The following is an 18094-nucleotide window of genomic DNA, read 5'->3' as shown; positions in this document are numbered from 1 at the left end:
TATATATATATATAATATTTTTAGTTCCGCAATATCGAATGTGAAGCTTAAATAAAAAGCGCCTGTATTCAAAGAAGCATCTGTAATAGGTCGTTGGTCTGCCTTACTTATGGAAAAACAAGGCAATCACTTTAAACGCAAGGAAGGATTAAATTGTGCTTATACAATGTGATGTCATATTTTGTGATTGTTCGTTCTAGGAATCGGATGTAAGATAACGGTAAAAGTATCTCATACGGCAGGAAATGAACGATAACGCGGGAAAACATTGGACGCAGTCATGGTGGACGAGGATAAGCACGAGGCTACGAGAGGTCAAAGAGAATACTGCAACGTAACGACAGAATCGAAACAATTTAGAGTTTACAAGCAACTGAGCATAAAAATAACCGCTCCGAATTCTTTAAATAATTAAAAATTAAATAATTAACGGAATGCACATTATATATTTATATTTTTATATTGATAACAAGTGTGTATCAATTTGTAGCCGCGTCGTTCTCATCTTCTACAATGACCTCGGAAGGAAGGGTGATATCGAGTCGAGTTACTCATCACCGCATATAGAGAGAGAGACCGCTCGTCTCTTCTACGAAGCTACGCGTCTACGTCTAACAGCAGTACAATGCCACGAGAGAGTATACGATTAATTAATTAATACTTGATAACATCCCGAAGTGTGATTACCCTTCGCACTCTAATATCTACGTATTTTGAATAGTACGAATGTGATTATTATTGTTGAAAGCTACGATCATCGGGACGACTAGACGGCATCTACTACAAGATTGCATCGAAACCAGTTTGGACCGGTGTTTGAATTGCGATAGGACGACAATTTTTGGAAGGATTCGGCTTTCGACCACCGTATTGGAAAAATACGAAATTGGAAAAATAATCTCTATCACCCTCGCTACTGCACGTTTCGTCCCCCTCGCGTATTCGCTTTGTGCTGGTTCACTTGTGCTAAGGAAACACCCAAGCGAGTCGTTCTTTGGAGCAACGTTATTTACCAGGACAAGGCGAATCGACCGTGAGTTTAAAGTGGGTTTCTCTTTATTCGCGTACTATGCTTCGACTACACTTCGACTATACTTGAGAATTAGTAAATTATGCGACTATAATAAAGACGCATTGTATAATCTCGAGAAAGTTACCTGACTCTTACGAAGTCATGAGTTAAGCCATATTTTTCTTTAGGTCAAAGAAAGGCGAGTAAACTAACGAGATAATGAATTTTCACGGAGGTGGGTCGGAGGACTAGTATCATTTGAGGTAGCATCTTTCCCATCCAAGTCGGGCTTAAGAAGTTGGAGTAGGATGGGGGGACGTATATAAGTTATTATATATTAGTATACTCCTCAGAAACAAAAAAAATCAATACTTCGAAAACGCACGCAGGAAGGATACGTAACACAGCACAAGTCTCTAAACAAATGATAATTGTACACACGAAGTTTGTCAAGGAATTAAAAAAATTATATCTACAAATTGTGAGACGTTAATGTACAAAATTATCAGACTAGGAATTACGTAAGAAAAATTTTTTTCTCTTTTATATATATATATACAAAAGAGAGAAATAATATAACTATATATAAATATATATATATATGTACTTTAATTCATATTTCAAATTATTCTAACTAAACTTTGAAACTACGTATTGGAAATAATATTTGACAACTTTGTGTGTCACTCCCTATTCTCTTTTCCATTTAATCATAGCCTAGACGAAAGTTGCACAGGTCAGCATAAAATCACGATTAATCGCTGAATTTTTTAGTTGCGATATCTTGTGTTATCATCGCTCGGATTCTCCCAATCATGCCCGCTTCTCTCTCGCTCCTAGCAATGTCTATCCGTTTATCTCACGAGTGATCGCGCTCAGATAAAGAATCATTTCCTTTCTTTACGCGACGAGATACTTTGATCTCGTCTCGTAAAAATTTATGTATCTTCTGATCGACAATATCTTTTGTTCATCGTAAAACTTGGTGACGCTATTTCATTTTAACATGAGCAATTTTTACGATTTTTATTTTACGAGACGCCATCACTCACGAGTTAAGCCTGCGTCTGTGTATTATTATTACTGTAATCGGCTTGCGGTTATCGGTTTTGCTTAGTCGACATTCAAGGGAGGATCGGCGGACCCCGCTCGCTAGTTAGGGTATGTCAGCTGGTAGTAGTCTCCACCCGCGGAGTCCTCATCGGGGATTTGCAATTGCTTCACCCGTTTTATTAGCGCGCTAGAACACAGAATACTGTCGCTGAATTGTGGCGTCTCCTGTGGCGGATGCGGATGTTTTTTTTTTTTTTTTTTAATTTTATACAAACAAAGGAGGGGGAAAATATTATCGCGTACGTATGTCTTGAACGTAAAAAGTGTCTGAGAGCAAAGGACAGATGTAGTCGGATATAAGAGAGTACAATGATTTGTTGCCGAGAATCTGTAATATTTTCATGAAGAGAAACATTCCCATTTTTAGCTAATTAATAGGCTGATCTTTACACGAAAATATCACGCATTATCAGCATTGAATCAATTTATCCGCTAAATCTCTTCTAACGTCTGTTTTTTTATCTATCTATTTGATCGCATACATTAATCGCTATTTAATGAAAAACGGAACGAAATGGACAAAATATTGACAAAATAGACAAAAACGTAAGTTCATGAAAGCTCGACAAAAGCCTCGAGAATGTCGATTAAAATCGGACGAGGACTGCAGGTGAACAACGGTAATTCGAGGGAGGATAGATCTAACAGGCGAATTTGGAGATGTTCTGTTCCTTCTCGTTCGCCGAGTGAGTAAAAAAAAAAGAGCTAGCGCCGCGAAAGAGAGTAGGCTGTTATGCGCTTGTGGCCATGACGCGCTCGAAATTTACGCGACTCGCAATAGCGCAATTATTGTTGCAACAGTACATCCGAAGTGTTACGTTACCTCTAATTTTCGTGTAAAATGCTTCATGCTCTCGATACAGAAGAGATATTACTTTCTGATTAAAATGCCGAAAGAAGACGGAACTTACGAATATGCGTAACTTTCTGCAGTGACCAACTTTTACGATCCTTCGTTGCGATTTAATATCTTCTCACTATATGAATTAACGTAAAATTGTATCATCATATCTATTAATAATAATCAATGATATAGGATGTAAAAAGAATCTTCACAAGGAATATTACAACACTCTTCCTCTCTACAGATGCTGTCGCTAAGCTATTATTCAACCGAACGAAAAGATAATTGTATAAAAGATAGAGATCTTGAATTATACAGAGTACGCAAAAAAAAAGATTAATAGAAGAGTATATAAGAGATTAAAGAGTGCTATCAAGTTTTCATAATATTGCAAGATCGGAAAAAGTGCAAAAAATGCAGTTTTCCCCAAGATAAAACTTACCGGCGAAATATTTTTAAAAAATATACAAATAGTCCAAATTTGTATATTATCGACTATTTATAACTGTCTCACGTCATGCATTTTAGTTTACTTTCGCAGAATTTTTTGTACACGAGAAATGATGTACAAAAAATTCAAAAAAAAATTATATTGATCGGAGTTTACGAGTGCGGCTTATATAGTTATAGTGAACACGGAACAGGGGATACACATTAATTTAATTTAATAATTGGATGACACATTCTTTGTCTCCTTTTCTTCACATAGTATGCACCTCCACTAACTATATCACAGCATTGATCAGATACTCTTTCAATCTTCCTATGCAACTTATCGTCTCTAGATAAAAGCCTGCTACAATTTCTATCTCCTACATTGTACTACAGTTTTTAGTTTAAAAATTCTGTTATAAACGCATTAAAGTTAACCCAAATTGTGCATTCGAGATAAATCCAATATGTTGCAACTAGAAAGCATACAAAACGATTGATGCAAGTGTATAATATATGCGGACATTCGTTCAAAATGCTAAAAGATGAGGTGATGATGCAATTAAGACAACTAAACAATATGCAAAAAAAACAAAAAGGTATTACGAAAACAGAGATTTAATAATTGTACTTTGCCGGACTTTATCTACGTAAGGAAATGTAACAATACTGACACACACGTATGGAAAGCTGTATTATTCTCCTATGCCCTGTTCGGAGAAGAGAAACGTATCTTTGCATAATTTACATATCATTTGCAAGTAAAACGTTACACGTTGTAACTCTAATCACGGTATCGTTTCGTTTATCATTCCCAAAGAAGCTTCGTGCATCACGGAATTTTGTATTTCAAGCAATGCAAGCGTGAAAAGATTAAGCGAAAAATACGAGTACACACCCAGATTCGATGGTGGCCTGATTGTTATTGTTGCCCACTGCATTGTTGACGGAATTGTTGTTAGCGGAATTGGAATTCGCTTCGTCTTGCATATGAGCGGTGCTCAGCAACGAGCTCCACTGCCTCATCACTTCCTCGCCCTGAGCTTCCAGCTCGGAAATTATAGTGGCGTCATCCAGATCGTGCAACGCGGTATTAGAATTTAATCTGAAAGATAATGATAATTAAGTGAATTTAATTCGACGAAAAAAAACGATGATACCTTATAATCAAAAACAAAAAATTCATTAATATAATTTATTTATAAAAAATTTATATTAATTAATGCTAACCGCTGTTGTTCTTCGTAAGAACTAGCGTCACTGCCATCATAATCCAACATTAAATCATCCGAGGCGATGGATTCGCAGGGGGATAAAGTATCTACACTTCCCGTTCGATGCAAACGCTGTCCGTGATGGGGACTATTTATTACACCCTTGACGTGCGCACCACCTATAAATTAAATCACAAATATGCATTATTAGTGATAAAATAAATCTCAAATAAAAATTTCTAGATAATATATTTATTATCTTGACACGTTTGTATATTGTTATTTTTAAGTTTATTGAAATTTTTAGACTGAGAAAACGAGGATTTTTAGACTCATTATATTAGACTCAATAAAATCTTCGTTACTTAGATACTTATATACATGTACATTTACCATATAATGTACATTTGGAAAAGACGAGGAAGAATAGCATCGTAATCCGTACTAACCTGTCTTAGAGCTCGTCTCAATTAGAGTGTGGCTATTCTCGGTGATTACTTGATTCCCCATCGCGGACTGCGTCTCGATTCTAGCCCTCGAGTTGCTGTCATCGAAGATCAATCCCGGCTGATCTGCAATCTCGTCGTCGAAGAACTCTCTACCCTCGGACAGGCTGAGCGAGTTGGAGGCGTTCGTCGGCGTGCCGGGACTATCATCCTCAAGAGTATTGTCCGAACGTTCTAGAGCGTGTTCCTCGTCCCTGTTCGAGGGCTTTCCATCCGACTGGGTGATGCTAGCGGTGGGGCTGTCGAATAGACTGTCAACCGGCGAGGTCTCGTCGTCTATCAGAGTAGTCGTGGTAGCAGCGGCGGCAGCGAACGCCGGATCCTCGATGGTGAGCAGCACCGAACGCAGAGCGTTCTTCGACGCCGCGCTGCTCTTCGTAGCGGCGGTGATCGCTTGCGCGTGCTGAACGATGATGGAGTTGGAACGCTGGCACTCGTCGCTAGAGCTCAACGAGTACTCGTCCGCCATGGCTTCACCATGACCGTACTCGGGATCGTCCGAACTTAGCGGGCTAAAGTCCGATTTTATGGACGGGATTTTCTCCGTACGCGAACGATCTTTGTAGACTTTCTCCTCGCTCAAGCAACCCTCCTCGTATCCCTCTGAGGACGTGGTGGACATTGACGCGGTCGAGTCGGTGTACCTGTTGTCCTTATTCACGATCCGTTGAAACTGTGTAGCTCGTTCGCGTACAAATCCGGTATTCAGATTGGCTGCAGCGGTCGCGAACGACTTGGGCAACGGAATCACAGAAATTTCCGTGACCGTGCTGTCGTCGTCTCGGACGTCTCTTACGTCGAAGCTTTTGCCGTTTACCACCATACGCAAGTTTCTCGGTCTACCGACGCCGCGTCTTCTCAGAGAGTTTTCGTCCACGTAATCCATCGACCTGATTCTGTCGTCTTCTGGACCAGCCGGCTGACTGCTGACGCCCGAATCTTCGGTAACTGAGCCCTCCTTCGAACTGGACGAACCTTTCGAGGTGGATATCTTCCTGCTTTGATTCGCTGCTGTCTTGGCGATCTTGGAGTTAGAATCGCTTACCCGCACGGCGAACTGCGGAAGCGGCAGGTGACTGGTGTGCAGAGTATACCTGCTAATGGGTTCAGGAATGCTTAAGACTCGTCTGTTCGCGTCCACATACTGCATCATCGTATTGTTACCGCCGCCGTAAGCCGCATTATTCGATGGCGACGAGCGAGGCTTCGTCGGCGCCGTCGTGCTGCACAAATGTTGCTGCACGTGCGCGACCCTATTTGGCTGCTGTTGTTTGACAAAATAGTTTTCCTGCTGCTGTTGCTGATAATATTGCTGCTGTTGATGTTGTTGCAGCTTCTCCTGATTATAGTGGCTGATATTGTGACTACTGCAGATGTCGCCAACCTTGTTCGTGAATCTCGTCTGGGGCTGCCGATACCCGAAACGGTTGGTTCTGACACCGGTTCCGTTCGAGTCCTTCTTCGGCGGTGCCAGTCGCGGCGTCGACCGACCAGACGACGAATTATGGATCGCGTTGCTGTTGTCGTCGTCCATCGCCCGTCTGCGATTCTGTTCCGGGCCGGCCGACTTCGATCGCGGATGCAGCATGCTCTTCTCGGTGACGGTGCCGGCGGCGTAGTTCGTTATCGGCATCGGAATTCCGCTAGTGGGCCTTCGCCGGAAGCCGAAAGACATCGCGGTGCCGCGCGTGTGTGACGTGCCGCGCTTCGAAGAACCCCGTAGATCGCCCTGAAACGAAAATTCATTTCGTAAGATGGAATATCCGTGTCAAAAGAGTGAAGAAAATAGAGTGACATGCGATGTAGAAAAGGAGATTAATTAAAATGTATGATATTATGAAAACGGAGTTAGAGTGAATTAAATCATACAGAGTGGAAATTTTGCTCCTATTTTTAACCACAATTTTATAAATTTTATGTTGATGGATTCTACAAGATTTTGATAGATTTAATTTATATAAGAATTGAGTTCTTATATTTTGTGTTTTAAATAAACAGTAAACGAATGATTTCTTATTTAAAAGTTTAAAATAGGATCTTTCGATAAGAATATAAATTAAATAGAGAGTTCTAAAAGAAAATAATCTGACTATTCAAAGAATCATAATAAATGTTAAATTGAGATTTGTAGAAAAAAAATAGGAGGAAATTTTCGAGATCGCCTTCTTAAACTTTTTTTTATTATTTTTTGTTATTAGCGGTCTCAATTCCTCTATCACGTTTCTACAACCGTCATGATAATAAAAGAACACTTCGTATCAAGATATAAAATGGATTATCAGTAGCGCTAGTCACGTATAATCAACTGCAGATTATATCCACGAAAGAAGATCGATATCCCGTATAATTGAGTTTTAATAATTAGTCTGAACTTTGTTCTATCATCGATTATATAAGATCTTAGTTGCTTAATCCGAGCGCGACTTTGTCTCTCTTCTGTATTTCTTCTCTCCAGATATTCACCTGGCATGATCGAAAAATATTCATACGTCAGTGCCGCGCGTTCGCGCGGCTTAAGGGCTTGTTCGACGAACTTGCTACGTGGTCGTCGTCTGCAACGATATTAATCGATATTCGTACACAAATGCGTACACGGGGTTATATAACGGCGCGGAGCCGATAACGCATCCCACCGCAAAGGAAAGTCTTTGTCCGGAGCAACGTATACGCGAGCACCACATTGTCCACGATTGTCGAGTCGCTGACGGAAGAAGACGCCAACTTCGATCGGTTGTGCACGACGCGACAACTCGCGGAGTCCGAGTGTGTCGTTTTAGTCTCGGGTAGCCCGAGAATGGCCAACCTCGTTCGAACTCCAGAAATAGAGTAACTACCCGATGGCATCCCGACAAATCTGAGATCGCGTTCCCGTGAAAGAAGCTTGGAAATCTCGTTATCTACTTCGCGTTTGATACGTAAGAACCGAGAAGGTGATACGATCGCAAATCAACCGTGAAGACGTCTCGTTCATATCACTGTGCATATATCATACTCTAATACACGCATCTTGCAACACGTCACGATATAATAAATATATTTAAAAAATTGTTAAAATTACATAAAGTCCAAATCTGCTAAATTATTAAGATTATGTATTCGATACTTCTTTTTATAACGATAATTAAATACAATACATATTATATCAAGTTTTATTATAAGAACAAGGAAAATATATCTTATGTATTATATATATTGCATCATAAATGGACATTAATATCAGATAACATTTTCAATTCAGAAATTTAATTTTATAAATATTTCGACACCTGATATAAAATTCGCAAATGAAAGAATCTATTAAGCCACTCGATAAACAACAATTCGATAACATTAATGATATAATTCCATCGAAATTTTTCACACGTATAGCTTCGAGATTCTCTGACTCCTTTCCGTAGAAGAGAAAATCCGAAGGGAAAAAGCAAATTTTATCGTGTCCCGGCATGCCTTACCGCAACGCCGATGCCCTTCTCGTTCTCCAACGAGTCGTCCTCGCATCTCGTGCTGCCGCACCGGTACTCCATGACAGCGCGCCCGGGCCAATGTCACACGGCCGGTCGTCGATCGATCTCTCTCTCTCACGGGGATTGACGGCCGCCCGCGACGGGGCTTCGAGCTCGCGTCGTCATGTCGCGAATATCTAACTCTTAACCGGCGCGAAAAGCGTGAGTTCTTCTCGAGGAGAGGATGGCGGAGGAATCTCTCTCTTCGTGATCCGTCACATCGTAAGGATAGTACGCGACGATCTCTCGACGGCGCGGAAACGCGCGACGGCGCACCGACGTCGTCGCTGTTCGTCGTCGTCGTCACCCCCGCTGTTCCTCCCGCGCCACTCTTGCGTCTCGCTCGCTCCCTCGGCCTACCCGTCGTACGCGAGAAAAGCGGGATCGATCCGGCCGTCTGCGCCGGCGCCGCGACGTCGCCGACGCATCAGCCGAGGGGCTGCTGATCTTGCGGATGCGCGGCCCGGGTTTCTTTCGATATACAGGGTGTCTTAACAGCAGAAGCGGGAGGAGTGAGGGAGCGTATCTCATGTATTTTATTCAATTTTGACTTCGTTAGAGAGTTGCAGAGATAGAGCATGACAGATGACAGAGACACACGGATAGTTTGTATCAGGTGTTCTCGGGCTGGCTCGGTTTTAAAATCAAGTAGCGTAGAAACGACCCCGCGTATAATACTTCGCCCCTCCCTCGGTTCGCTAAAGACGAATCGATTCGGCGAAGAGAAACGTTCTTATTTACTATCGATCACTTTCATTCAGGGCGCACCCTGTATATGAATCGTCTGATTCAGCGATGGGTCTACGTCAGATCGTAGCGCATTGTTATCAGGAGGAACGATTCGTGCGGAATTGGCAATTGAATGCCGATCATGCGAAACTATCAGAACGAAATGATCTCTCTCGCGCGAACCGTTGCGTGATATCGTTTGAAGCACGAATCAGCAACGTGATTCACCGAGTCAAAGAGTAACGTTAACATAAATTTCTGATAAATCAATTATGCAAAATTTCTATCTATATATATATTTCTATAAATATAAATAGATTTCAGAGAAAATGTCTTTTTAACAGTAGATTCTCTGGCTAAATGGGAATCGATTTTTTTCAGCGAAAATGTCGACGAAAATTAGCATTTTCTGAGTTTCCATTTTTTTTCCATCATATCTTCCATCAAATAATTGAATCTTAATTTAAGATTATAATTGAGATTTCACTTAAACTTAATTGAAGAATGTAGTTTCGTTAATCGTTCAACTCCACAAAGTTTAATTTGTGCAAAGTCTTTCTTCAATCAAAACTTATAATTCAAATGTCATCGATGCCTTGATATTTTCGCTAAGAAAAAATCGTTTCAAAATTAGCCAGAGAATCTATTATTAAAAAAACAGCCAATAATTTTTGAGAGATACCATGCTACTGTAATATCAAATCTCACAAAGAAACAAAGATTGTCTAACGAATAGATTAATACGATAAGATTATCATGATGTATTTCCTGATAAAAATACAATCTTGATCTCTTTTTTTTTTCTTCACTAAAATGACGTCGGACTTACAATTAGTTATCGACCTTGCTGATAAGACTTTGCGAATAGACTTTTGCGTGTCATCTCGCGATAAAGTCTCGCGATAAAATCGCGAGAGCCAAAGTGAGTGGCGAGCTTCTTTTCTCCGATCATCAATGAAACTCTCTCGCATACGCAACCGAAAGAAAGGCGCTTCCGCTTACAGACACGTACGTCTCTCGATCGGGGAGAGAGTCCGCGGATTTTCAGCCATTAACGAGAAATCATGAAGGGAAAGACAATGGGAGAAGCAAGCGGCCATCGTTCGATCGCGGGAGCAAGCGCGATCGCCGTGCGAATCGGCACGGCTGAGAGCACGTGGATGCAAGAGACGAGGAAAGAACAATGGAGAGAAAAGACGCGTTCTCTCTCCGCCGATTTCTCCTTCTTCGCACCTGAACCGTGCGGGTGCCGTGCCGGTTTTCAGCCTCTCGGTTTCCGGCCCGGCGCGAGACTACCCACGGAACCGACACGCGTGACGACGAACAATGGGAAGCACATCATGTTCGACCGAAGCAAGATCGGTCGCGTGAATTAATAACGCGTCTTCGAATGGGCAAAAAGACTCTCACAAAAGAGCGAGCTCTTGTTTCCGGATGAGAATTTAACGGCGCGTGTGCATACATGTGAGAAACCGTTGGCGAGATTATTGGTCGCGATTAATGAATAAATTTAATTAACGAACAATTTGCATGCGTACGTTGATTCTTATCGCGGGGAAGCGCGCGTTGCTATCGCAGGTTGCTTGTGTAAGATTCGCGCAAATTAATGGTAACTCGACTTCGTTAAGGAACTAAGAGCTATAAATTAACTTTTCGATCATTTACGATGTTCGCGGACTGATTATTCCCCAAAAGCGCGCATTATTTCTGTAACTTGAGGAGTATAGAGGCTATTCTCCGTAACATTATCATCGTTAAACTCATTTATCCTCGCATTGAAGCAAATTAAAAATTGCAAGCAACGGTAATCGCTGACGTAAAGACATTTACATATCTATTTGCGTTTATGTGCGCATGGTCGTTCGAAGAAGGTTAATTCGTTGCAATTCATTTATGCGAGAAAGTTAACGCGTGCCGCGAAAGCAGAGATCAATATACCTTGATACTATACATCGACGTGTTCGATAGGTAATAAAAACCTTTCTTGCATTAAATGTTAGTGAAAGTATTCAAGCGTGCGAATTATTATGCGTGGAATGATTTTCTTCACGTTTATATATGCGAAAGTGCCGATTTCAAAATGCAAATAATTATTTATACGAAGAAAGGATCGATAATATAATAACTATGTAAATTTTCCAGAGTCGAAATATTTCTATTTTCAACTTCCATTTTTTCACATTTACAGCTAGAGAATTTCGATAAGTTTAATTTATATAGAAATTAAGCTCTGTATTTTGTTAAATACTAAACAAACAATTTCTTATTTAAACATTTACATTTTTTGCTCCATGACTGTAAATTAAAAAAAAAAAAAGAGAGAGTGATCTTATTGATTAAAATATCAGAATAGATGTCAAATTGAAAATTAAGATCGAAAGTAGGAGATAAATTTCGACTCAGGTTGCCAGACGACGCGAATGTACTTCGAGTATGAGATAAAACGGTCATGCTTATCGTACTTTTAACTTCAATATATGTCATGAGACAGCATTAATTCAACGCATTCGACATAATACTCCAACGCAATATTCGGTCACGCATCGTCGATCGCGCGGATTTTCATGGAACGAAACGGGATGCAAGTCGTGTTACATCGTATAGACACGACAGATGCGCACGAATGATATATATTCACAGGTGGTAGCGATACCGTTGCAGGTGGAAACGTGGTTGAGGAAGGGCATTGAACTTCAACATAGCCTTTAGCTAGCCATCCGTGCAATCAATTGGATTTTTCGCTACATATATACGTACGTGCGTACGTTACTCGCGATCGCGATGCGACATACACGCGATAAGTCGCATATTGTAGCGTATACGCCGACAGTATTCCATGGATATTATGTAAACGCAACGAAAAAGAGTCAGGGACAAAGTTGAGTGAACGCTTCGATCTGGCGAGCGAAACTCGATGCGTCGCCGCAGCGGCGAGCGCGGACCTCGAAGTTCAATGTCCATCAACGATAGAAAGAGCGGTGTTTTTACGGCGTGATGGCTTTTTATGAGTCGTGACGGCTCGAATCTAGGCATCCTGACAGCGAGTCGAAATTATCCTCTTACTTTCGATTTCAATTTTCAATTTAATATCTGCTGATACTGTAAATAGATGAGTTTTCTTGAAACTTTGACCTCAGTCCGTTAAATTAAATTAATAAAAATGTCACTGATAAAAGCTGGTAGATTTCACTGAAAAATCGGCCACTATCACTAACTGATTCCTATCAGTGATAATTTGATTCCATTTAAGAGAATATATAGTTTCGTCGGGAGCTCTCCTCTTTTGAATCTCTAAATGAGAGATGGTTTATTTAAAGTAGGAATTCAATTCTTACATAAATCAAATCTCTCTCTCTCTCTCTCTCTTTCTCTCTCTTTATCGAAATCCTCTAGAACCTATAAACGTAAGAGAATTGAGATTGAAAATAGCAGGAAAATTTCGAATCGGAGAGGCTCACCTGTTTCTGGGCCTTGTCCATGATACGGTACGAAGGCGAATTGTGATGACCGGATGCTGCGACGACGGCGCCCGCCTTACGAGACACGCATTGCCCCATATAGATCCACCAACCTTGTCCCAGCACCGGATGCTGTGAAAAGTACGTATATTAGATCCCGCGTGAATTTCCACGCTAATCTGTGCTCTATTCTACGTTTATTAAAGCCGAATTTAGAAGAGAGACGCGTAAAGTTCGGAGTTTACAGAATACACCAGAGTATATTTTCACTTAGAAATTAGTAGGCAAACCTCCATCGTTTTTTATACGCCCACGTACCATCATACGACACGCGTATAGCGGAAGGAGTTAAACTATGCGTGTAATAATCATTCTGATTGCACACTTCTGCCTTTCCCATTCACCCCTCGTTAATATTTCACTTCGCAATCGACGCGGATAATATCTTTATTCGATTCCTCTCATTAAACAAAGCGTAAAAGATTTTTTTCTTGCAGTAGAAGGAGATATGCGCCAAGAAATGAAAAAAGTACCACCACCGACAGGCATAAATAAGTCCGTGCTGATCGATACGCAGAGGCCTATTTCGGTCGAAGGGAGAAAATGCGCGATTTAATGCAAGCACGTATTCAGGTGCACTGTCTATGATTATCTTTCGCGTTAGACGGTCCCGGTTCTCGATCTGCAGGTCACGAACCAAACTCGCGTCCCCATTAGATGCGCTAACGTTGCGATATACGGAGAAGAAACGTTAGATACGAAAGGACATTCTCTAAGAAATTAGAGACACGTTCTTGTTCACTCCCGGATTTCTTTGAGACACTCTGTTTTGTTAACATCTCCGTTGTTTATAATATCATCTAACTTTATTTTAAAAAAAATAGATATATACGAGACAAAGATAAAATATTCCGCCCTTAAATCTGGGATCACTAAAAAAAAATAAAAAATAAAAAAATAAAAAATAAAAAAAAAATAAAACAGCGAGGTATCTCTCTCGCGAGAGAGGGATAAATTCAGAAAATGGGGCAAGGATTTTAAAGATCCGACTGGGAATACCGTTCGCTTCTAAAATTCGATCGCGAACGTAGACGGATATTGACCCACACGAGCGGAATGTAATGATTCGCTCGCGTATTCAATCTTTCGCAAGATGAATATCGCGAGTACCGTTATCGAATATCTGGAATAGCATTATTATTTAGAATGTGCGAAAACATTCCTTGCAACGCGTTATCTATGCGCGTGATTTATTTCGCGTCCCGAACAATTCTCCTTGAGATAACATATGTTCGACTGTCAATTTAAAAAAAAAAAAAAAAAAAAAACAAAACCTACGCGTAGGCAAGTGGGAGCGTTCCGAGGAATTTGATTTTAAATACATCGCATAGATGGTGAAAGGTGTCCGGCGCGTGTTACGATCTCCAAATGTAGGACGATAAATGGCACTGGCCCGATTTTTTTTTTATCGCTTAGAGAGCGACGATTGCGGAAACGTATGTTCACATTTCGCATAGATATATTCCTCGCGACGCGCAAATGTGGAAAAATAATTCTGAATATCAAAGATTTCCAAAGAACAAAAACTCGAGTCGAAAATTTTTTCCTATTGTATAAGATATATAAATTTATATTTTTTGTTAAAGAAATATCTGAAATTTTGATCAAGAGCTTCTTCATTCTTTGTGGATTTTTATTACATCTTTAGAATAAAAAAATATATAATTCTAAATTTGTATCCTATTTAAATATGTTTTATTCCAAATATGTGTATGTAATTTCTCCCAAATATTAGCAATCCAAAATAAATAGGAAAAGAAACTTTAAAAACTACACGTTGCAAATATGTACAATTATCACTGATTTTCAGTGAAATCTTACTGATCATAATCAATGAAACATAAGTGGAGAAACAAAGTATGAGTGTTTTCACTGAAGATCTATGAGAAATACACTGATCTTCTATGAAATCTTGTATCACTGCTTTAATCAATGACATTTTCACCGATTCAATTTAAGAGAATAGAAGCTTAATTTTTATGCAAATTAAATTTATCTCGAAATCCTCTCTTTTCAAATTATAAACCTGGAAAAATTGAGATTGAAAATAGGAGTAAAATTTCGACGCGAGGTAGAAGCATTTCGAAACTTAAAATCAACGAGTATGAGATATATCGCGGTAATGATAGACCATCTTATGTACACTTCGTTTCGTACACCGTTTATTTCCATGCCGTGGAAGATGCAATCTATATGGTCGGTCGGTTTTAATACAGATCCGAGGTGATTTACGAGCGACAGGTAATTGTGTCTGCAAGTTGGTGCTTCGCGTTGCATAAATGCATGGAATCTGACCTTTCTTGCCGCGTCTTTTTCGTGCGAAATCTCCGCTTACCGTTAGCAAGCATCATAAAGTACTACGAGGTATCCTGCGCCATCGTAGGTGTAATTTTCTAATATCGAGCCGGTCGTTTTATTATATCATTATTTTTTTCAAACAAAAAAAGATCTTCGCAATAGGACTTTGTCGTTCGTGTTTGCAAAAAAAGTCGCAGAAATTTCGTGAAGATAATTGTTGTCAATTTAACAAGTCATTTATGTATTTAACATTATTCGACGATTCTTCAATTTGTAATAGCGATCATCTATATACACAATTGATGACTAAATTATTATCCGAATTAAATTTTGGATTCTAGAATTCTGGAACGTGTGTCTTTTTCAGAATCGAGAACCCTTGCATTTCATTTTCTTAATTCGTCAATTTTTCGTAAACTATTTTAAATCGCTAATCCGTGGAATAAAATTTGTTCGCGAAAACCGAGAGTAAAAGAGAAAGAAAGAAAAGATAGAGACAAAAAAATAGATACAGCGAGATATGATTAGTAGTGCACGAGATAGCGAGACAGCGAGAAAATTACGTGCATGCACCTTTCCCCCTCAATAAAAGTTACCCGCGCCTTGCGATTATCCTGAACGGATATCGCACCGCGTTTCCGCGATTCCGTACTCACAGAAACGAAAATCCCTGCGTTTTTTTGCCTGGCCTGCCGGAGAGTAATCTCGAATACGCTGTAAAAAAATTAAGTCGTCCACTATCATGCGAGAGTTTCAATGAACTCGCCGCCGCATCTCGGTCGAAGGATATTTCTCGATATGAAGTAGTTTTATCGTCGACACAATTGAAAAAAATAATACGAAAATTAAAAATAATAAAACGTAAAATGTGAAACATTAAAATATCGTATTGCTCGAATAATATTATTTGGAATGCAATGTCAATTGTAAGTTCAAGATACATATGGTGCGTTTCATTTCCACACCCTTTATAATCGTAAATTATTTTTCGGGGAGTAGCACGCTCCGCGCATTACACGATGACGTAACATTAAATGTCTCCAACGTACGTTACATTTACTTACGAGACATACCTGTATCGTGGATCGTTTCGAAAAATCGAATTGTAATATTGAAATAATGACAAAGGAAATAATCACAAATTCCAATTCACACACATCACACATATTGAGAGTAGTTAAGTGAAATCTTTCAAGATTAGAGTCGCGAATGTCTTCGCGAATATAAGGTTAACGAGCCACAATACAGATAATCCGCGAGGACGTTCGCGAGGTAGAAGGATAACACGAGGGGGATAAACACTTACCTCTTCTACAGCTGAATCTCCCGGGTAAGTCGTCGCACGAATACGTGGTATACATCGTAGGACCTGACACACGGGAAGCACCTAGGAGCAGCTACGCACCGATCGTGCGTGCATGTCACGGCGATTTGGACGGGTGTTCGTGGGAGTCGAAATAACGACTTGCGGCTCTATTCAAGACGCGATGACGTTTCCTCACTCCTCCTCTTCTTCACTCGTGACGTGTGTGTCCCTTGGTGTCCCTTACCGTAGGGCGTCGCACCACACTTTACAAACGTTGACGATGTCTTCCTGCGAATCGCGTTTCTCGCGTAAGCGACTAATGTATGTACGGATTGGAGCACCACCTGTCACTCGAGCTAGATAGCACGCAACACGCGTCGCGCTGCGCGATGTCAAGTAATGTCAACCAGTCAACCGGCGCCCCATACGCAACTGAACTGAACACCGAGACCGGCGATAGCCGAACATAACCGAACATGGCCGAACGAACGTTCGAGTAGCAGCCGCCATTTAAAATTTTGCACTAGCAGCGCCCTCGTACGAGGATCTCGGATACCGTCTTGACAGAACAGCTGATTCTCCGAGGATAACAATAAGGTCTGTTTATTTCATTCGGCTATCGGTTTAACCTCACTTTGCGCATTCTGCTGTCCAAAGCTACATAAAGGCGTTTATATTATTTTGTATAACAGAAACGCAACGCGATGGACACCGAGATTATAGACGAGAACGACCGATCTAAGGCGGTGATGCTGTTTGGCCGAGACATCAGCAAGATTCCCTGTTTCAAAATGAGCATGTTGTACGGCATCTACGGCGGCATCGCCACCGGCCTGGCCACCTTCATGTTCACGAGTCGAATAAAGCTGTCGACGAACATGACCCTGGGATCCTACATGGGTATCTCCGTAGTTTATTGGTGCTTTTGCCGATACGATCATGTGATGCAAAAGTACGCCATGGACGATATAAAACACCTTTTACGGCAGAAATCAATTAGTACCGAGGAGGAAGTTAATGAAGCCTTCCAAGAGCAACAGGGAAAGCTAGTCGATGCTTGAGACACCCTGTTTATTTTCTTTCAAAGACTTCTAAAATTATTTGTAAAGAGAGTAGATATATTATGTAATGCTTTATCGCACAGAATAGCACAATGCAATGCGTAATATATAGGTAAGATTATTGTATTATTTATGAAATGCATGTAAAAGGATGTCTAAAGCTTCTTGCTGATAATTTTTCTTTTCAACAAACTGTTTACATAATACTTATGTATATAATTTGATATTTGTGGGACTGTTAATCTGAATAGTGTGAATCGAATGTACATATATACAGATGTTCTTGATATATTAGAAATAAATAATTTTATACCAATTGATACACAATTTCCTAAATTTGAATACTGTACAGTTGAATTGTCATATAATTTAGTCAATATATGATTGTTATACTATTACATTGTGTCAAAATAATTGATAGAAATAGTGTTTAAAAATATTTTTCGATTATTTTTAATCCATATAACACGTGAAGATACTACATGTATAAATTGTAGAATAAAAGTATATTTTCCAGCTATACATATATTTAATTTTGTCCAAAATATTTAACATTTT

At 40.0% G+C, this 18094-nt stretch overlaps 2 protein-coding genes across 11 annotated transcripts in view; one reads left to right on the top strand and one right to left on the bottom strand.

The window, feature by feature from the left end:
• LOC115238686 (homeobox protein prospero) overlaps positions 1–16882 on the bottom strand; it is a 35620-nt gene extending 18738 nt beyond the window's left edge. For 5 of the 10 annotated variants that reach the window (XM_029812709.1, XM_029812710.1, XM_029812711.1 and 2 more), the window contains exons 1-5: positions 16476–16882; positions 12812–12943; positions 5065–6850; positions 4632–4794; positions 4300–4506 (exon numbers count right to left, since the gene is read on the bottom strand). In XM_029812709.1, coding sequence (XP_029668569.1) covers positions 4300–4506; positions 4632–4794; positions 5065–6850; positions 12812–12910 — 2255 coding nt within the window. In that variant the 5' untranslated portion in view covers positions 12911–12943; positions 16476–16882. Of the gene's footprint in view, positions 1–4299; positions 4507–4631; positions 4795–5064; positions 6851–8573; positions 8938–12811; positions 12944–15825; positions 15884–16475 lie in introns of those variants that run through there. The other 5 variants (XM_029812704.1, XM_029812707.1, XM_029812705.1 and 2 more) reach the window with 4 other exon arrangements.
• Positions 16883–16936: 54 nt separating this feature from the next.
• On the top strand, positions 16937–18052 carry LOC115238696 (cytochrome c oxidase assembly protein COX20, mitochondrial). Its single transcript, XM_029812736.1, has 2 exons — positions 16937–17072; positions 17168–18052. Exon 2 carries the CDS (start codon positions 17180–17182, stop codon positions 17534–17536), a length of 357 nt encoding a protein of 118 aa, XP_029668596.1. The 5' UTR covers positions 16937–17072; positions 17168–17179; the 3' UTR covers positions 17537–18052.
• The last annotated feature ends 42 nt before the right edge of the window (positions 18053–18094 follow it).

This window comes from Formica exsecta, unplaced genomic scaffold, assembly GCF_003651465.1.
Source record: "Formica exsecta isolate Colony F162 unplaced genomic scaffold, ASM365146v1 scaffold353, whole genome shotgun sequence".
Taxonomy (NCBI): Eukaryota; Metazoa; Arthropoda; class Insecta; order Hymenoptera; family Formicidae; genus Formica; species Formica exsecta.
Note: the sequence above shows the minus strand (reverse complement) of the source record. Positions and strands in the feature narration are given on the sequence as shown.

Coding starts and splice junctions, on each gene's coding strand:
- LOC115238696 (XM_029812736.1), top strand. CDS start 17,180: ATGGACACCGAGATTATAGACGAGAACGACCGATCTAAGGCGGTGATG.